The sequence below is a fragment of the Oxyura jamaicensis genome, chromosome 3 (genome assembly GCF_011077185.1).
Source record: "Oxyura jamaicensis isolate SHBP4307 breed ruddy duck chromosome 3, BPBGC_Ojam_1.0, whole genome shotgun sequence".
NCBI classification, from domain to species: Eukaryota; Metazoa; Chordata; class Aves; order Anseriformes; family Anatidae; genus Oxyura; species Oxyura jamaicensis.
Genome location: NC_048895.1, coordinates 34,218,727 through 34,240,822, shown reverse-complemented (window position 1 = coordinate 34,240,822; position 22,096 = coordinate 34,218,727). Strand labels below are relative to the sequence as shown.

Genomic DNA, 22,096 nt, shown 5'->3' with positions numbered 1-22,096 from the left:
GAACAGAGAAATGCTGAAAAAAAGAAAGAATTTGGAAAGAGGAGAAAAAAATCTCCCTTTTCCCTAACTTCAGCTGTTTTTCGATTGGTAAAATTAGGGAAGCTAGCCAGTTTGGAAAAGTAAAAAAAAAAAAAAAAAAAAAAAAAAAAGTGAATCTTAACACACAAGTTAGCACTTAAAAGTGAAAGACTGCTTAACACATTATTTTATTTTTTTCTCCTAAAAAACTGGAAAACCGGACTTCTTTGGCTTCTTTGGTAAATCTTGTCAGGAACAGGGAAGAAATCTTAAAGGAAATTACAGAAGGAGAACGTTTTCTGAAATTACAAAATAATTCTTTCAAGTTACATTTTTGTTTTCCCAAAAGTTTTCATTCTTATATCTTCTAAACGAAAAGTTTTGCTTCCCTACTGCCCCAAATTAATTCTGAGCTAATTAAGTTTTAGCAGTATTTTTGAATATATCTGTCATATTTAATTTGTCCAATTCTGAAAAATATATGGCCTGTGTAACACAAGGCACGAAATTCTAATGATCATAAAATGTTCATGATGGTTTAAGTCATTTCCTGGACTTATTTTTGTTGCTTCTGAGTTATGCCATTGAGAGTTTCAGAGACAAAAGCAACAGATTAGATTTCGGGCATTGGAACGAGTTGCCCAGGGAGGTGGTGGAGTCACCGTCCCTGGAGGTGTTCAAGGCAAGGTTTGACTTGGTGCTTAGGGACATGGTTTAGTGGGTGACATAGGTGGTAGGGGGATGGTTGGACCAGATGATCTTGGAGGTCTTTTCCAACCTTAATGTTTCTATGATTCTGTGTTACATTGATCAGAGGCTAGAGCTTGAGCTGGAAAAGGTCATGTGGAACATGTGGAACAAGGTAGATAAGGCTGCAATTTGCAGGGTCCTGCATTTTTGCCACCTAACCTAACCCATAGAAGTGGCCTAAAAGAAGGCTGGAGAGGGACTCTATCAGGGAATGTAGCAATGGAACAAGGAATATTGGCTTTGAACAAATGGAGGGGAGATTTAGACTAGTTGTGATGTGAGGAAGAAATTCTTCACTCAGAGCACAAAGCGCACATGGGAATTCGGGCTGAAGATGCACCTTGCTTCTGTTCTTTTCTGGTAAGAATAGAATGAAATTATCTAAAAAACAGTGTTAAAAATAAACCCAGGGCATAGGATGGGAGGTGGAGGGCAGTCCCTGTGGCCAATGGACAGCCTTTCTCTCTGGCAAGCCAAAGGGCCAGGGGGAGCCAGCCCCAGAAAAGGGGTGCATAGCTTCCCCAACCCTCTTCCCTTCATTCACATGAGGGCATCTTCCAGGCCGCTCCCCACACAGCTGCCTTTGGCCACACGTGGGCCACTCCATCACAGAGGCTTTCTGAGGTCACAGTGGCCACCATTGCCCCACCTTTGCTGCGGGCCCTATAAAACAGGCCCCCTGCAGCTGGCCCACCACTCGCTCAGCGACTAGGTCCTCTGACAGCCAGCATACGTGGCTGGAAGGAAACTAGAGGCAGAAAGGCGAGAAGCAGGCCTGCTTGGTGTGTGAGGACAGCCATGCAGTCCAAAGAAGCACCAAGAAGGAATGCAGCTAACAAGAAGGAGATTTGTCAGGGGCAGAGGGATAGCGCCAGCAGCACAAGAGACACCAGTGCTCGAGGGACCTCTGGCGCACAGCCCACAGATGCATATAGGCGGTACAGCTGGCACCACAATGATGCGGGGAACAGTCCGGCCCCTCAAACACACAGCGACAGGGGGCCTAGGCCTTACCATAGGCACAACGGTGGCGTGGGGCAAAGGCAGGAGTGTCAGGCAGAGAGCCACGGGGAGCAGAGGCGTACCCATAGTCTGGAATGGAGCATGGGACCCAGCCATGGCCGTAAAACAGATGGCAGCATCAAACCCATGTGTGAAAATCAACCTGACAGTGGCATGGGACCTAGGGGTGGAATTGGATGAGCCCCTGGTTCGGCACCCTGGCCTGAAAACATTCCGGATGGAAGGCATCCTGTTTGGGCAGTCCCGGGCAAGGACTGGCTTGTCCTGCTGCCAAACACCATGCAGCCCATGCAGGTGGATCCACCAGCAGATGTGGGGGAATGGATGGAAGTGGATCCACCTCGGCCAGAGCAGACCTGCATCTACCCCAGCATGTCTTCGCTCTCTGCCATCCGAACGCACCAACAGCATCGCAGGAGTGCCCGTTTTGCTCCCTACTCATTGCTGAGGCTTCATCCCAAGCTAATGCTTGGAGCCACCAAACACCATGGACATCCCGCAGACTTACCTGCAGGATATCCTGGCAATAAAGAACTCTGCTGCCGATTCTCAGCAGTTGTGTGAGTGGTTCTTTCCCATCCTCCAGCCCTCGTGTGAGAGGTGGCAGCCCTTCTGCACAGAGCCTCAAGGAAGAGCACGAGAGGACCCAGCTTCCTTTGGGCTGCTGATAGGAGGGTTCCTGAGGGCCACCACGCGCCTTTAACATTTGTGAAAATAGGCTGATGGGTGAAAATAGTAGTGTGTAAGCGATTATAGGTGGCTAATATATTAGGAGTGAGTTTCTTTATCTGAGTAATTGGTAATGACAGACGTGGAGAAGGCTGAGGTACTCAACAACTTCTTTGCCTCTGTCTGCACTGGTGGATGGGCTTCCCAAGTCTTTAATTGCCCTGAACCCATAGATGGAGGCTGGAGGATCAAAGTCCCATCCGCTGTAAGTGAAGAGCAGGTTCGAGACCACCTGATGAATCTAAACAGGTACAAGTCTATGGGGCCTGATGACATGAATCCCAAGGTCCTGAGGGAACTGGCTGATGTAGCTGCCAAGCCTCTCTCTGTCACAGTTGAAAAGTCCTTGCAGTCGAGCAATGTCCATGGTGAGTGGAAAAAGGGAAACGTCACGCCCCTACACTTCAACAATTAAAACAAAGAATTGAACAAAGAGCATTACTCTTTAACAATTAAAACAATTAGGAGACATTTCTTCTCAGAAAGAGTGGTCAGGCATTGGAACAGGTTGTCCAGGGAAGTGGTCAAGTTACTGTCCTTGGGGGTGTTCAAAGAAATCACAGGGTCTTAGAATATCCCAAGCTGGAAGGGACCCATAAGGAACATCGAGTCCAACTCCTGGCTTCACACAGGTCTACCCAAAATTTCACACCATATGACTAACTGCACAGTCCAAATGCTCCTTGAGTTCTGACAGGCTTGGTGCCATGGCTACGTCCCTGGGAAGCCTGTTCCAGTGTGTGGCAGCCCTCTCAGTGAGGATCCTCTTCCTGATGTCTGGCCTGAACCTCCCCAGTCACAACTTGACACCATTCCCTTGGGTCCTATCTCTGGTCGCTAAAGAGAATAGATCAGCACCTGCCCCTCCACCCCCCCCTTGTGAGGAAGCTGTAGACCACAATGAGGTCTCCCCTCAGCTTGCTCTTTTCCAGGCTGAACAGGCCAAGTGGCCTCAGCCGCTCCTCGTACATCTTTCCCTCTAGGCCCTTCACCATCTTAGTAGCCAAGGAAAGGTTGGACCTTGTGTGTATGGACATGGTTTTGTGGGTGACATTGGTAGTAGGGTGATGGTTGGACCAGATGATCTTGGAGGTCCTTTCCAACCTTAATGTTTCTGTGATTCTATGATTTCTGCATGCATCATATTGTGCTGGGAAGCTAAGTGTGCTATCAATAGGTATCAATTTCAATGAAAATTTTTATAAGTTATTGATACAGATTTTATTTTTTTATTTTTTTTTGGCATGGAGGAATAGGTTTAACTAACAGCCAAGTTCAGCCTCAGCTCTTCAAGAATAAGAAAATACGTCTCTGAAATAAATATGGAAACAGTGCACAAAACAAGGGGCTCAAATGAGCCTATTTTGGTATAACCCGGTGATGCCATTTTGTACCGCTTTCCTCCCAGTATGGGCTGTTCTAAGTCTTCTGTGCATATATATAAAATGACAAACTCTGCTTACTTCCCCTCTGGTTTTGAGTGTTTGGGTTACAGTTTTTCCTTCCCTGATTCCAGAAGGAAAAAAAAAAAAAAGAAACGTTTTGGTAGAATGTGAATATCTGTTTTGCTGTGGGATACGAATGTCCTGCTAGAACCATGTTACTGACTTCAGTGTTCAGAGATTACATTTCCAGACAGAAGAAAACACACACTTGTTTTGTACTTACTCATAAATTGTAATTAAATTGCACGTTTAATGTTCTCCTCATCAATTTTTCTAAGTTTCCTTACAGTTGTTTGGCCAATGTATATGTTCTGTGATTTCCCATAAGAACATTTGAGTGAAAAAAATAAGATTTGTTAAGAAAAATAAAGTAGAATTATTAAACCATAAGGAATGAAATAAAAAATCTGATATTGAATTGCCTTTTTTCACCCATTTCTTTCAGAATAAATGATTACAGCTAGGATAATTTTCAACCTATTTTTTTCAAATGTAAACACAGTGTCATAGTGCAAACATTAAACTGGAATTAAGGGTGATGGTTGGGTATTTATTATGCAGAGTTTGCCTACAATTTTAATGATAGGCTTTGACATCTAAATCTAACCAAATTTGTACTTCATCAGCACAAAAAGAAAGCCACTTGCTGTGTTTATTAATTGATTTATTACTTCTAAAAGCATCTAATAATGCAAGAGAAAAATGCTTAATTACAAAATGAAATTTGTAATGAATGAATGAAATCTGGTTGCAGTTAGTAGTATTAGCATCAGAGTTATTTTCTCAACATCACTAAAAAAATGTACAAAATGTACAATGACTTGGATCATCTTTGGCTTTAGTGAGACTGAAGCTATGGCTTTGAAGGAAGCTCTGGAGGGAAGGAAATGATACGATGTGAAAGAGCTGCTTCAGGCATTTTTGGAGAATACGGAGTAGAATTGTTTCTGCAACAGAGGATGGTCAATTCCCAGGTCATGTAGGGTTGCGTGCAGTGCGCACTTGTTAACATCTTGCTGCACAACCAGAAGTGATAAGACAGCCAGTTGTAAGACTTTGGCTGATAAGTGCTTTCATGTTTCCCCCGTGGTATCACTGGAGTACATCCTGTTTATTCAGACACTCAAGGCTTCAGATGCTGGGATAGGTGACCACCCTACATGGGTCATTGTCTCCTGGCCCTGCTGCCCCTGCTTCTCCCACAACGACAGCAACTCCAGCACTGCTTCCCCCTCCTCCCTTCTTGCACGTGTGTCTTCTAAGTAACCTCTCCATGGTGTCCCCTGAATAAACCCTATAGAACTTTTACAGAAATTGCTACTAGTAAACTTGATCTTTTTACTAAGCATTTCTCTCCTTTTGCTATTCCACCAAGGGATGAAAAGTAACATGACTAGAAGCTGTCATGATTCTAGCTTAAATTTCTGGATGTGAGGGTGTGGACTGGACCTTCTTACAAATTTCAGCAGGGCCAGCTTGGTTTTTGTCATTACTGCAGTCTTGTGCTTTTTTTTTTTTTTTTTTTTTTTCTGATAAATTCAACCTACTACATGCAGGAAGTAGTGGTCTGTAATGCTTAGAGAAGTGAGCTTTATCCTAGACTTATTTATTGTGTGGCAGGCACTGTAACTTTTAAGACAATTTGATCTTTAAAACCTTCATAAACTCTTAGTGCTACTCAGAGCCAGTTGTACTTTGTGTTGTTATCATGTATATTTTCCAGGTCAGGAGATTCTACAGAGAAGCTGGTGTTGGAAAAGTTGGAGATTGTCCCATGTTTAAGAAGGTTTTTGAAATCATGTTAGTGGCTTTTATCAATGTTGTACAATATGCAACATTGGCCCTTAAAATGTTGTAGTTTAAGAGCATTTAATGGTGTAGATATATACTGATCAGTCTCAGAAAGCTTGGATGAGCAACTGGTTTGACTAATTCCTGTGGAACTGAAGCCGTTGATGTTAGTAGAAATGGCTTTAATTTGTTTCTCTTCCAAATGTACCTCATTATGATATTTAAAATGGTGTAGCAACCTTCTTTTAGTTTATTCCATTCATTGTGCAGTTCAATAGAGTGTCTCAGCATTCAGTTTGGTTTTCAAGTGCTTAATTGACTTCATTTTTCTACAACGAAGCCCATGATTTTGCTTATATAGTCATAATTCTCTTTGATATTATTTTAAAAGCCTCAGTGCTGAGAAACTCCCAAAGTAGGAAAGAGTAAAATTAAAATATTGCAATATAAATGGTTTGCTTTTTGGTATTAGCTTTAAATTTGTAATTTGTAGGCAGGGTAAAACATCTTTGAAATTATAGAAAAGTGTGATCCTCGCTGAGATCTGCCAAAAGAACTGCGAGGCACCCAGAGACTGACAGCAGCACACCAATGAGGTACAATAAAGCTCTTCCCGTATTTCTGCTCTTCCTTCCCCATTTGTTTCTGTCATCTGCTGCTGTTTAGCCTCCAGATAATGCTGAGATGTGAATGCTGCATGGAATCTAATCCTAATGCAGAGCTGGATTTTGCTCTCAACGGGTTCTGTATCCAAGGTGTATTTCCCTTTTGTAAATCCACTTGAGGCTGGCTTATTTATGTTGCTTGAATAAAGTGCAATGAATCTGCAGGCATACTCTCCAGGATGTTCCCTTCTTTCCCTGTGGTTGCTTGGTCACTTGGAATTTTTCAGATTATGAAGCTGTGATAATTCACAATGTTTTTTGTTTGTTTGTTTGTTTCCATTTTCTGATTAGCTTTTCATGTTTACCTCTGTTAAAAAAGCATGGTTTCTGTGCACAGTCTACAAATGATAAATGTCTGGTATGTGACTGTTTTTCTGCATGTACCATGTGTTGGGAACATGAGGGATATTAATGAAAGATACAGAAAAGAAACAAGTGCACTTGCCCAAGATTCAGCAGCGTGCATCTCTTCTGTCTCACTGGATTTCAAAGGTGAGGGCTGCTTTCTCAAGAGTACATGGAGCAGAGAGGAGAGGTAGAGCAGAGCAGATGGGGTAAGATGAAAGGTTCAGGATGGGCCCAAAATCTCATTTTACGTGATGGTGAAGAATTTCTAAGTGCACATTTAAACTAACACTTCTGTGTGCTAGCCAGCTTACTGTTGTAGACCATCATTTAGTTTTTTTCTTTGCATATTGAACTTATTTTCATTTGCAGGCACCGTTTGGTTCTGAGAGCTAGGCCATTAAAAGGCACTTTATAGTTTAAGATGCACAATAAAATAGCAAGAGTCACAATGCTTGCCAGCTCCTGTAATTCCATGAAAATAGTCCATTTGGTGCTTTTTCCTCTAAGGCACAGTTCCTGGAGACAAGCGTCTTTGTAAGAAACCCAACTCATACATTCAGGAATCCCAGAATTATAAATCTTTGGAAATGTGTCTGCTACAAACCCTAAAAGGCAGGCTATTTTTGGTTTTTAATGTTGTGAATTCTGAAGCTACTAACATGGCTCTTTATTGATTATGATAACCAATAAAATAGTTGATAACACTGTCTTCTCCCTGTTATGAAAAAAGAGGAAAAAAACAACAAATTTATTTTATACCCTTCTTAGCATTACCATTCAGGGTCTTTTATTTGTCCTCTGTTCCATATGTAACCAACATTTTTCAAGTCAACAATTTTATTTTTATTTACATTAGGCTATAATTTCACAAGCACTAAAATGGTATTAAAACTTTTAGTTTTGCCTGCTTTAACATTTATTTATTAAATAGCTGCTTCAGGATGAAATCAGGAAAAGGAAAAAAAATCTAATCATAAGCTACAGAACTTTCTTTAAAGATTTTGGATATGAAAATTTACACAGGAATGTATTTTGTCATTCTGTTGTAAAGATGTAGGCATACATTCTTATAGAAAGGCTACATTTTACTTTACACAGAAGAATAACATACTTTTTTTTTTTTTTATGTATATGCAATTATCTTTTGTGGCTAACTAACTAAAGTGCTAAACAGAAACTCTTCTAGACTTACTGATATATTGATAGTCCAGAAAAAGCCCTAAACCTTTGCTTGACTGCCAGCTACTATATTTACTTGAATAAGAAACAAACATATTATGACAAGATATTCCAGGAATAGGGTCCTTCTTTTATAATTAATAAGTATGACTAGTACCAAAAAAAGCTACCTGGAGAAACTGGGGAGAAATCCAAACAGTTTCCAAGTAATAGGAAACAGGGTACTGCTTCTTAACAGATATGGAACAACCTCACTGCCAGCTGGGAACCAGCTCTTGCGGACAAATCTGGCTTTTTGAAGACATTTTCCTGGCCACAATGAATCCTTCACAGACTGATTCAGGTCAATATGGCATCCATCAGTAATCTTTGATTTTCATGGGCTCATCGTTAAGACATACTGTTCTTTCAGCCCTTTTAGAGTTGGTGGTCAAATAGTTTTCTGCCAATATGTTTTCTTTAATTGGAAGGCAGAAAATGGCATGACATTGCTTTTGATATAAAATATTATAGTGAAGAGCTCAGATATTATAGTGGTGAAGAAGAAATAAAATGGGACTTCAGGACCATTACTTATGAAAAAAAAAAAGAAAAAAAAAAAAAAGAGGCTAATGCCAAATAGATCTACATTGATCAAGGCTAAATTTAGATGGAATCCAAAATAAGGTTTCTAATTGAAAGAGTGATATAATGAAATTGACTTCCAAAAAGACAAAAATGTCAAAGCAGGTCTAAGTCAGAACTTGCCAAGCTGATGGACAGGATGGAGTTGTCTGTAATAGCACAGCATTGGACTTGGAGGATCTGTCTTCAGCCTGTGTTCTTCTGTCCCACCTGCAAGAGTTGTTTTATTGCTATGTTTATGCCATGTTATTAAAGGAATCATGGGGACCTTGAGATCTGTGCCTCTGTGAGGGTGTTTATGCTTGGGGTGCAAAGTCTGGAATCTGGGGTGCTGGCAGAGCCAGAGGGGACCTCAGAGAACCTTTGGCATTTCCCTTCTTTGCAACTCCTTTCTTTGCCCAAATCAATTTGAGTGGAAGCCACTACATCTTTTCTGTGTGATGGCGCTGTAGTGGGGTGTCAGTGAGTCACTGCTTTAGCACAGAGTTTACCCCTGTGCAAAACCTGCCTCTTGCCAAAGGAGTGTCTGGCCTGCGCAGTGGAAGTGGGTTGAAAAGGTAGCACAGATTTGCATCAACCTCTAATGTAGATTGTTGCCACAAAAAAGGTTAAGCTAAAGGTTTGTTGTTGTTTTTGTTATCATTTAGTACACTTAAGAGAGGCAAAATCTTTTTCATACAGAGTAGAATGATAGATTACTCTGGTTTTAGTCTGCCATTTTGCTGTTAGATGGGATGTTCTCTGTCCTGGGCTAGGTTCTCATTTGATTATAACTTAATACATTCTCTAAAGAAACATGTAAAAATGCAAAAATAATGTATTTTTTAAAATTTAAATAACAGTAGTAATGGATTTCAAACAACAACAAAAAAAAACAACCAACAGCTTAGTAAAAATTAGCTTCATTGATGAAGTTGCAGTATTGCAATATGGCAAGATTTTCAAACTCCGCCTGAGAGGAAAGAGTTAATCTCAGGATGCGGTTGTGTTGATAGCTAATATTAAACGAGGCTTTATTGCAGTGGGAATCAAAGATGTCTCAGAGAAAACAGTGACACTAGCTCAGGTTTTAGGAAAGCTGGCATTTAAAAGGCTAAATGATTCTCTTGTCACTTGCCCATGACTGGAAAAGTCAACATGAAAGGAAACTGATTTATGCTGTGATTGCCACAGCACTAACTGTGCCTTTATCTTGATGATTTTGCCCTGCTAAAAAAAGAAATCTTAGCACAACAATCATTAAAAAGGGCAGCTTTTGTTTGCTAACTTTGAGTGTATGCTGTAACGTTCTGGTGATGCAGAAGTATTCCTGATGAACGGATGATAAAAAGCTGTTTGGTGATTTAAATCTCCATTGATTGCAAAATGAATTAATCTTTATTTAGCCTATTTAAAGCATGGCCCAGCAAAGAAAACAGTTATGTAGCTCTTAATCCATTTTTAACAGTGACCATTGTAGTGCTCCCAATAGCATTGTTATATTACAGACAGAAGAGTGCTGAAGTGTGTGTATGAACTGTTCGCTGTAGGGAACACGGCTCCCTAAACACATTCAGTCTCTCAAATCTGCTCTTTGTTTCCACTTGTTTTACAGAATCTGGGGTCTGCCTTGGGAAACAAAACATTGCAAGAGTTTGCTAGTGCTGGGAATAGACAGTCATTTAATGCAACAAAGAGCTGATGTTTAGAACAGAAGCATTCATGACCACCAAAAGGTGAATGTGGACAATTAAATGTCAGAGACAAACTGAAACATCCCTTAATCACAAGAGTCATCTCTCCTCCTGTTGTTCCTTATGGTGGGGCACTGGCCAGAACCGTAGTGAATACCTAGGCACTGATTCTCTCTGTAGTCACTTAGAAAGATCCATCTGTGTTCTTCATAAGTCTGAAGCAATTCTGGTAGGGGAAGTAAAACAGAGAGGAATGCTTGATTTGTGTCATATAACTAGTGAGGGTCGGTACAGGTGATGGCATGGGTAGACAAGGCAGTAGAAGTTTTGAATGGTTCTGGTGGATAGGAGGATCACTAGGGAATTTTACACAGAAGAGCAGAAGTTAAGATCTTGGCTTAAAATACTGAAAAATACAGTTCCAGAAACCCTAAGTAATAAGATCTCTCTAGCTACATATTGGACAGAGAAGTGGATAAGGTAAATCCTTATATCTACAAGAACTGAAATATTTCAATTACCTCATACCCAGATGTCCCATTCAGGATCAAAGTAAAGATTTATAAATCGTAGAACAAATAGCTATAAAGAATAACATTCCAGCCCAAAGGACCTATTAGTCTAAGCAACTTTAAATATTGAGAACTCCAATAAATTCAGTGAACGATAGAAAATGACACTCCTGTCAAGAGTTCATTTGCTAGAAGGGTGCTTAGTTCTGTTCCTGTGTAGAACCAACAGTAGCGATGCAAAATAAATGGCTCAATCCTGGATGTGTTAGAATTAAATGTGTTTGGATCTTGGTGCAAGTTGCATCCGCTATTTGAAGATTATGAACAGTAAAAGGATAAATTTGACGATGCTGACTTCAATAAAGAATGACATTCAGGTAGCTGCAGGCATGCAGCTTTTAAGATGCACGTGTGAAAATTCACCTTGTAGCATATGACTGCACAAAAACTAGTTAAAAGGCAAACAAACATTTTAAGAGAACTGATAGGAAAGCCTTTTCTCACAGTTATTGAGAGAAATATGTTATGAACTGTTGAATCTGCAATGTAATTTAAATAAATTATTTCATGATAAAATTAGAGTCTAGAAGGTGCTGACAGATTGTCCTTGTTGAATATTGTGATGCTGTTTCTCATCTCTTCTTTCAAATTTGTACATCAGTTTTATTTCTAGAGGAGAGCTAGTCAGAGGGAAATCCCCAATTTCTTTCCAACTTTATTCTAGAAGGAAGAATCCTGGCCTCTGGTTTGGCATAGCTGGGGATAAAATCTCCTGTTACGTACCCTTCCAGTCTCAAATTGTTCAGAATCAATTGATCCGTGGATGAGACAGTAGTCACTCCATGTCCCAGCAACATTTTTTTTCCCCCCTTTTTTCTGTGATCAGCACCCCTGACCTGCTCCTCTTCGGACATCTGCTCCATCGTGCTACTGGCCTGGTGGCAGAGTGACACAGCTTATTCTGACCTTTTGATTAAATCTGAATGATACATGTAGGTTACCCCTAAATGTTTCAGCACTGCACCTCAGAGGTGTCAGGATCTGTTTTTAAAGGACTGGCAGAACAATATCAAGGAGCCCATTTTCAAGCAAAGTGTACATTACAAAGGCAGAACCACGAGTTGGTTGTAATAAAGGGACACTTGATGGTGTTAATGGAGGTAGTTTGTTTACACACAGTTTGAGCAGACAGAAATATTACATACAATTCTTCCAAGTCCGATTTAAGTCGCAGCAGAAGGACAGTAAAAGAAAAAGCACTGCTGTTGCACAGATTATACAAATTACAAAAAGAGCAAGTGGTCCTCTACTAATTCTCTCACTCACAGCTTATGTAGAGAACAACCTGTTGAGTAGAGGGTCATAATGCCACAGATTTCTACATGTTGTTAAGAGGAAATTGTCTAGTCAAACAGGGCAATTCTCTCTTTCAAGGACATCTTTGTAAATGGAAATCAATATGGTTGTTAATGATAATGGGTTTCCAACACTAATATGAATGTACCTGGTAATTTCTAAGCAATTGAGTGATAAAAACAAGTTCCATTATATTCAATTGAATTTACTTTTTGTCCTCTTCACAAAAGTGGTGCTAGAAAAGACTTGGGAACCTTGGTTTAGCCAGACAGTCTGGTTTCATTCGTCATGTTTAGACAAAGGTAGAAAGCTGCTAGTTCATTGTCTTTATAATTTGCTTCTGTCTTTTTCTTGTCTTTTTCTTTTTGAATATTGGCAATATCTATAATTCAGGCTCTGCAAACATGTATCAGTAATCTCAGAAACTTTGCACTGATTTCAGCTTGTCACCAGGAGCAAAATATACTTCTGTGGGAGATCATCAAATCAAATGGGAAGTGGCTATTTCCAATTAAATGCTGTGGTGGTACTGCGAGGTTCCTACAAGCCTGAATTTTATTTCAAAGAGTGAAGGGCACCACTTTGAACTGAACAAAATCAACCAAGATCTTTAACTGCAATTGCTATGTATATACCCATTTCTTTATTTATTTACTTATTTATTTATAAAATCACTGCAACAAATGCTGTAAGAAACTACTTACATGCTTCTTTTTGGTAAACAGATCAGCCTCAACATTGTTTACAAAATATTGACAGTAAAGATTTCACTTCAAAATGGATTTGGACACTGTTGTCTTCCATTCATTGGAGCATAGCGCCAATAAATTGGTATGAGTTTTTACAGACAGTGGCATTTAAAACAATGACAGAATCACCCAACAGCAGTGATTTATTATCAGTCAGCTGGAAGTGCCAAAGCACCAGAAGCAAAGAATTGTTTTTTGAAAGATTTGTGTTGGTGGTGTGTCTGCTTTTTGCCTCTGTGGCTGTTGCCAACTCCAGTAAATTCTGGAAAAGGATTTACAGGAGAGTGATGAGCCTAGGTAGGAAAAACAACCCTCAGTGAGATGGGTTTTCATTTACATCACTGCAAATTGGTAGACAGATCATTGACAACTGTTGCCTATCAGCAGTGTCCTGCATTACCGCAGGCTGTCATCTCTCTCTTGCCCTATATGTCAGCTGGTAATTGTTCTTTTTACCACCTGTGTAGAGGGAGGGGATGAACTTTCTTTAACTTGGTGCCTTGTGCAGCACTGAGCTACTGCTTTCTTACTGTGAGGAAAAAAAAAAATACAAAAGTGAGCTTGTATTTTCTTCTGCTCTTCCACAAAAGATACCAATATTTTTCCCTATGGCACCGCGTTTGTACTGCATGTTTACTGGCAGTCCTACAGGCAGCATCACCACTCAATCAGTTGATTGTAATATTCAGAGCATTAAGGAAAAAGACCAAGCAAATGGAGTTTTCACCGTAACAGTCTTGTATGATTATTGCTGTAGACATCTTGCAGTGATTTAATCTGTTTACTAGAGACAGAAATGTGTAGCCATTGCAAACTGTCTATAATAATTAGTTCATGATAACAAAGTTATGCCTGGATGATTGCAGTGCAGAATCCTGAGTGCATTTTTATGGAAGATATTAACAATGATGAGTTAGATGAAACTGAGCTAATCCTAATGTTTTCTATTCTATTTATATTTTATAAGCAAGAGCTGTCAGCTCTTGACCAGTGCAATAGAAACGACATATATGGTTATTTATCATACTCTGAATGAAATATCAGTGGCAGGTAGTGAACCTGTGCTGACCCATTGGAGAATGTGGCAGGTGGCAGCTGGTGGTTCCTCTGGACCTTTCCTCTAGACCTAGAGGTATGATTCTGTGTATGTATTTGTGTGTGTTTACACCCCAATTTCTCCAACTAGTCCTTTTCTTGATTTCCTTGAGGTTTGCACTGCAGGTGTCTGTTTCATGTGAAAAGCAGAAGCTGGTTTTCATCAGTATTCCCTTTTTTTGAAGGGAAATAAATCAATCCCCAAATGCTAAAGCCTCCACTACAGCATATACTTCAGAAGTCAGCACATGGAGAAGGATACTTGCGGTCCTTTCTGTGGTATGAAAGCAGCCTAAGAGTTTTTTCGTACTCTAAAACCCTGCCACCGAGCTGAGAAAAATAGCTGCTGTTCTTTGCATATCCTATGGGAGGCCTGGAAAGCATCTTCCCAGTGTCTGCAGAGTGCTTTGCTAGAAAGCAGGGAGATGCTTCAGGTTTTTTGCAGGCACACACTGATGGAAGTGTGTTGCCTAATGGTCAGATGCTAAATGTCTGCACAGGTGACAGACACATTTCTGAGTGAGGTTTGCCACTGCATTTCTACTGATACAGGTGATGTTTGGTGTTGTCTAATATAAAAATTGGTATTAGCTTTAAAATGGAGTGAGGCTTTTGTGCATTTTGAAGAGGTTGGAGGAGAATTCATTTAGTAGTTGATAGGATGAACTGCAGGGAAGTTGTAATGCTGTTGGGGACAGCAATGGCAGCTGTAGTCACAGGTACCTAATTTGAAGTTCACTGAGCATTTTCCCTGAAAAGTGCCTTCTGGAGAAAAGTGCACATATGCCAAATACTTATCCCTGCACATGTACAGGCCCCCAAAATAGGACACAGCAAATACAGCAACACTCGGCCCAAGACTTCACAAATCAGATGGAATTGAGATCCCCTCTTCTGCTTGCCCTTTTTCTATCGTCCCTTTGAGTTTTCCTAAATGGCTCCCCAGGCAAATAGCAGTTTCTGCTGTAATAGTGGTAGCTAGCTGCTTTCTTCCTGAGAAAGGTACCTGGTTTATTTAGGGCTTTGTCAGCCGGGTGGGACGTAGGTATTCCCTAATTCAAGAGAGGAGCAGACCTCCATGGGACTGGAAGAAGTGAACAGGGAGCCACCTCTTCCAGCAGTGGCTCGTGGAGGCAGGTGGTGTGTGTGGAAGGAGCAGAGTGAGCTGCGGGGGCTGCAGAGCTCCCACTTGGTGCAGCAGATGCTCAGCTGTGGTCTGCTGCAGAAGCTCTTCTGGTGGAGTAGGTGCCAGGGGAAGGGATTTGCATGTCTGACATCTTTCAGCCAGTTTTAAAGGAAAGCCAGAAATAGCTTTTGTGGGGGAAGAGGGAGCTTAAAAAGTTTCATTTCGTGCTACTCTAAAGCTGTCCCTTTCTCAGTGAATTTTTTGTACGTGTTTAATAATTCTTTTAATATGCAAAATGTCAGCGGAAATGGATCTTCAGGCACTTGTTGCTTATGCATGGTTTAGCTGTGTGGCACTTCTAATAGTGAAAACAGGGAGCAGGCACTGCCTTTGGGAGGGAATGTGTCTCCAAGCCAGCCATGTGCCTGGGATTTGTCATACAAATGCATTTCCTTTTATTTATTTATTTATTTGGAAATTAGGGTTTTAAGAACAAGACCAGGTGAATTGTTAATTAGTGGTTGCAATGATTACTTCCATCTAGAGGTATACAATAAAGCATACAACTTTTAGGAAATATATTAAAAATACTGTTCTTTATAATGAAGAAACAGTGGATTCCCAGCACTGCAGAGTTCCAGCAAAGGTTGACTGATCTGGTATCTTCAGTTTCACAAGTCACTATGGAAAGATAACTGGGTAGCCTAGCCATACATTTCAGGATAAGGAAGGTATCTTACCAGGTCTTGCGGTGAGCCTATGTGTCTGCTCTCAGCTACATTTGAAAAAAGAAAAAAAACAAAAAAACATGATTGATAAACTTTAAAATGGACAGTCCACCTGGCTGAACAGTTAACTGCTCTAGATTTTACATTCATTGGTGTCATTTCTTATTCCAGGGCTGCAGCTCAGCTGATTAGAGGTGACAGAGGATTTACCTTTGTCTTCTCAAGTGCTTCAGAATGTCAGAAAATTAGATTTCCTTTGAAACTGAGAGAGTAGATGTGCCCATTATGCTGCTCTGTCGCTGTGTGTTTTGCACGAAGTAGGCGTTTCTATTTTAAGTATTGCTGTAATCATTTCTCTCTCTATATGTCTGGTTTTGTAATGTAAGAGACATCCTTAGCTAAGGCAGGTTACCTGTTATTTACAGTTGCAATTGCAATTTTGCCCCCTCTTAGGGGTCACACATGTCTGTGCGTACCTGAAGTCTCAGTTACCTTTGGAAAATTATGAATCATAGAATGAGGTGGGTTGGAAGGGACTTTAAAGATCATCTGGTTCCACCTACCCTGCCATGGGCAGGGACATGTCCCACCACACCAGGCTGCCCAAAGCCCCATCCAACCTGGCCTTGAGCACCTCCAGGGATGGGGCATCCACAGCTTCTCTGGGCAACCTGTGCCAGTGCCTCACCACCCACACAACAAAGAATTTCTTTCTTGTATCTAATCTAAATCTCCCCTCATTTAGTTAAAAGCCATTACTTCTTGTCCTATCACTGCACCCCCTGACCAAGAGTCCCTCCCCAGCTTTCCTGCAGCCCCCTTTAGGTACAGGAAGGCCACTGTAAGGTCTCCCCAGAGCCTTCTCTTCTCCAGGCCAAACAACCCCAACTCCCTCACCCTGACTTCACAGGAGAGGTGCTCCAGCCCTCTGATCATCTTTGTGGCCCTTGTCTGGACCTGCTGTAACAGGTCCATGTCCTTATGTTGGGGCCCTCAGAGCTGCTTGCAGTATTCCAGGTGGAGTCTCAGAGAAGAATCACCTCCCTCAACCTGCTGGCCATGCTTCTTTAGCTGCAGCCCATGAAATGGTTGGCTTTTTGGGCTGCAAGCATACATTGCTGTCTCTGTTGAGTCACTGCTGTCAACCAGTGGTTGTCTCTTTTTGGCTGTTTGCTGCCCATTGCGTTCAGCTTTACTTTGGCTAATCTCTGGTGAGTGTCAGCAGCCATGGAGACACAGCAGGCTGTTAGCATGATGCTTTGTGCTCAGCATCACTTACCGTACCTTCCCTGGGCAGGGATGCCCTCCCAGCCCTGCTGTGGTACCACGGCACGGCATCTTTGGTATCATTCATTTGAACCACATGTCCAGCACCATGCCATGACTGATACGACCCAAGACTCCTGTTGACAGAATGCCTAATAGTTTTTATAACAAACAGTCCAAAGCTGAGATACTACAGGGCTCTTGAATCACTTAAGGTATTTTGCTTGCTTCTGTGTGTATGTGTAACATATGCAAGGATTCAAGGCTTAGTTCTGATCCTACTAAAGTAACATAAGGCCCAATCCTGTTCCTACTACGATAGATTTATCAGAGCATCGCTGTTAAAGCTCTAAAGCTGACTGAGAGACAACTACGTGCTGCGGACAGACAGCAGCCAGAAGTTCACTCCTACAGCTACCATGGGAGCAGGAAAACAGTGATGAGTAATAAGAGTGAGTGGGGAATTTACAGCAATTAAACAGCAAACAAAATGAATGTAAATTGATAATGTGCCACCTGCATTAATATTAATTATTCCTCTCACCAAAACAAAATGAAAGGAACATTGTAAGCACACATTTTTAAATGTTAAGACTGTATTATTGAGATGCATTAGGAACTTGCTTTCATGTTTTATATCAGAAATAAGAATCTTGGCACAAGACAAACTAGTAAAAAGGAAGAATGATATTTAAAAAACTCATAAAAATTTCTCCTTGTATTCCTTCTTCCTTGTCCCCCTCCCATTTGCGGTGCTGCCCTGCTGCCACAGCATGTTCTGCACTTCCTATTCTCCGACAACTTGATTGATTGCAGTAGGTCTCTTTGTAGAGTTCAGTCCTGTACGAGGAGTGATTTAACTTGGAGAGTACAGCCTTTGGTCACAGTTCATAATCCTTCTGTAAATTGCAGTACATAGCGGTGCTGCTCCTCACAGAACCTTAAAAAGGATTATGACTCCCTGCTTTGTTCCAAGAAAATAGTAATTTGCAGCCTCCAGGAGAAACATTGCATTTGTTATCTGTCCTGGCTACTGTTTCTTTTTCCCCCAGGTGCTGCTTGGATGTGTGGGGTAGGAGCTGAGGATGGGGTCCCTTGAATTTTGCCCCGATCAGCTAGGCAATTCAAGGGTGTCTCTAAGTGGTCTTGTGGGAGCCGTATAATATAGGATGTCACTCCTCCCCTTAAGTCAAAGGTTTTTCTTCATACATGCACATATAGCACATTGCATGTTTTAGACTGATACTTAAACACTCAGCAATGATAATGACATATGCAGATAACAATATTGCAGATCCATCCCCATCAACTGTCAGCGGTGCATCAGGGCTCCCCCATCTCTCCTGTTCCTGTCGATGTGCTCCTAAGCGCCCGGCCCTTCATCGTGTCTGCCACCACAGTGAGTGATGTGGCTGTATTTCGGGTTATAGATAAAGACGCAGGCAGCGACAGCCGTCTGTCAGCACTGAGAAGTCGTTCTCTGCAGCTGTTCCCAATCTCTTCTGTGGAAAAGGTAGCTGTGCAGGTAGAAAAAGTCCTGAAGGATCAGTTTGGACTACAGAGCTTCCAGCTGGATCTTAGTGATCTCGGCTAAGGTCTTCTAAGCATGCTGAAGTTGTTTTCAATTTTCCATTACAGAGAAAGAAAAAAAAAAGTGGAAAATCAATATAATTTCTGTTTTCCGTAGGAGACAATGGCAGATTGTATGCTTTAAGGTCAAACAGATGTTTCTTCTTCAAGTGTTTTTCTCTGTCTTTTTAAGCCATAAAAACCGAGTGGGAAAATATTTAAAGAGGAAAACTGTTTCAAACAGATTAAGGGTATATTTTTGCTTTATTGCAAATATTTTAAAATGTCATCTAGGGAGAAAAATGTTTAGCTTTGATATAGCTAATAAAGTCCAGTCATTTCAAAGCCATCTTCTTACTTGTTCATTTTACACAGAAGCAGGGTGAGCTTTCTAAGTCATGAGTGAAGAAAAGAAGAAAGATGATTTAATTCTTGTTAATAATTGTCAGAAGATGAGATTCTAAAATGGCTGGTGTTTGGGTATTTAATGTCAGGTTTACTTCAACTTGAAAAGCCGTGTGCTAAAAGACTTAGGATAGTTGTGAATACAAATATTCTGATAGTACTATTTAAAATCTCTTTACTAAGAGAAACAGAGAAAGCAAGCTGTGCGTTACATGAATATGGCAGAGTACAGATAGGGGCGTCAGAGCTGTCAGCAGAATGTATTCACTGAGTTTGGCACGTTCCAGTTCGCAGGTGCAGCAAAGTGTGGGTTTAGAGCATGGAAGTATGGAGTCAGTGTTATTCTGATTTCTGGTAGATATCTGTGTTTGCGCTAGGGTGACAGAAAGCGTATCTTTCACTCCTGCATATTTAAACCGAAGCTCATTGTGGAAAACACCAGCTATTATTTTGTGCTTATACAAAGTCTGGTGTGCAAGAGCCCATGTGTAAATAAATGGTTTCTTTCCAGTTTCTGAGCTCAGAGTAGCCTGTGCGTTAGGAGCTGGGGTAGCTAAACTTCTTTGCCTTATTATGTTCACTGGGAATGCATGCAGACAACAAAAGTGACCTGCCAGTGAAGTACGATGTAGGCTGGGGGAATAATGCATCCTTCATCAGTGTTCTGGGAAAGGCAGCGCAATTGAATATACCCCGATCTGTAAAGTTTATTAAGGCTTTATTCAAAGAGCACTCTTGTGTGCCTTCTGCATGTTCAACATCAGATAAGAAGCTTCATAACCCTGAATTATTTATGGGTTGGTAATAAAGTATATATGACCTCTTTACGGGGTGGCATCGTGCAGAAGGGAATGCAGTATTTTAGCATAAGGGTAATGCATGCAGGGCACAATCTTACTGTTTCTGTTGTGATGTCTGCTAGCTTTGCTCTCTTCTAGCCAGTTTTTTTGCAATGGCATTTCTCGTGTCTTAAGAGTGAAGCGAGAGCAAATGATGCAGAAAACTTCTTGTATGTTTTGAACAAGAGCTTTCCATTTCAGCTGTGATTGATCAAATGCAGTACTATAAAACCAGCTTAGTTATATCCATTCTGCTTGTCCCATAAGGATGAGCACCAAGGCCTGTATTTCCCAGTTTATTGAACTTGAGCCATATCTTTTACCCGCTCTAATGCAAGAATCTCGAGTTGAAGAAAATTGGCATTGTATTCGTATGAGTCACCAGAACAGTAGTGGAATAAGATTTTATCTATGGCATAGAAAAACTAAAAAAGTTTTTTAATATAGTCTTTTGGTCTGAACCCACAAGCATGTCATAAATCCACATACCTTTCTTGAGTGCTCTATTTTGATTTCAAATCTGATTTGCACGTATACTAGTTTGTAAAAAAAATACCCTCACCCCCAGTGTATGTGCTTTTAAAACCCACCAGGTAATTCTCATGTGGGGTACCTCATACACGTACAAATTCTACTGTTTATCCTTGGCATTAATGTATTAAAATATTTACCACCTGTTTAGTAATTGCTCTTTTTGGTATCTGATGGCTTTACAATGTGCCATATAAGTGCTGCTTACTCCTGCTTCAGGTTAACCTAATTTCTTCATTGCATCTTCCAACATAAATGTGAAAAACACATGGTCTGGAAATTTGCCTGTTCTTCATTGTGAAGAACACACAGAGCAATGCACAGAGATTACTGATAGCCAACTAAAAGCCAAATTTTGAACATCCATGTCTACACTTTGGGGCAGCCCAACCCAGAAGAGCTCCTTTCTAGGATGGGAACAGGAACTAGACACCCTGAGTGGCAAGTGTGTGCGGGTACTTGCCTTCCGCTTGACCTTGATAGGATTTTAAAGGAAGGATAAAATGGCAATGTGTTAGGTAGGTTCCTGACTGCTCCTCATGTCCTAAAGTTACCTCTCTGAAAAATACAGCCTTGGGCTGCTTGCATTTAACCTTAACACATTAAGTTTGTAGAGGATTTGCACTGCAGACCCCAAGGTAGATTGAGGCTTTAAAGCATACCTAAAGTGAAGGGAGCAAAGATAAATCAGGCAGCGCTATTGCTAATTTGGGCACTGCTATTCAGTAGGGCTTTTTTACTTATCTAGGAGGGTAAAATAGGGATATTAAAGATTCAGGCTGAGCAAAACATGAATGTGAAATGGCTACACTCTCTTGGTGGTTTGAGTATTGTAGCACAGTAAGGAAGTAATGTGGGTCAGTGAATAAGGCAGAATAATGACTGCACGTAGGCAACTTCAGAACATCTCTGTGCAATGCTGTTAGATTCTTGAAAATTTTAATCTTTCCTTTAATTTGTCACAAGGCCCTTTGAAAGCTTGCACTACCAAAGTTTGTAGCTCCTCAACACTTACTCCTGTAAGTGCTGTGGCTCAGCTGTCCTCAGAGCTCCTGCATGGCTCCAACTACAGCCACTTTCAGCACTTGGCCTCCCAGTTTCAGCATGTTATGGAATTTACTTCAGCTAAAGCTTTAAAGATGGTTTGTAACCTTTATTCTTGTGATTACAAAGATACTGTAAATCTTCTTTAGGGAATTTGGTAAGAGAAAAAATGATGAGGCTGAGCTCTGAAGTGAGGTAAGGGTTGAATGTCTTCCAAAATTACACAGATATTTTTTTTTTCATTTGATGGATTTTTGTATGGATTTATTTTTACTCTGAAACTTCAGGCAGTTCGAGTAACTTCCTTGAATCTATGCTGAACTTGCACCTCCAAAGGATGTGATCAGGAGGACATGTGTGTGCTCCTAAATTTGGCTATCCTAAGGGCAGGAATGGCCCATAGTGAAATTTAACAAACCTGTTGCCCTATCTGTGCCATGACAAAATCCCAGACCTTGTACTACATGTACCAGTATTGTGTTTTTCATAGACTTTGTGTCCAGAATGGTTTTCTTATGCAAGTGTCTGCAAAGAGTCATCCAGTGGACAGCCTGCAGCTTCTGTCCACGTCACTGTCACCGGAGGAGACCTTGATCTGCTGGCGCTAGGTTTGTAAGGCACCTCTTCAGCA

General features: G+C 40.9%; 1 protein-coding gene across 2 annotated transcripts in view; it reads left to right on the top strand.

The window, feature by feature from the left end:
• Positions 1–22,096, top strand: part of KCNH1 (potassium voltage-gated channel subfamily H member 1) — a 186,642-nt gene that overhangs the window by 134,257 nt on the left and 30,289 nt on the right. Inside the window, exon 11 of one of the 2 annotated variants that reach the window (XM_035321913.1) lies at positions 10,167–10,653. The exons of the other annotated variant lie outside the window; for it this stretch is intronic. Within the exon in view, the coding sequence (XP_035177804.1) occupies positions 10,167–10,253 (87 nt within the window). The 3' untranslated portion in view covers positions 10,254–10,653. Of the gene's footprint in view, positions 1–10,166; positions 10,654–22,096 lie in introns of those variants that run through there. 2 annotated transcript variants of the gene reach the window in all.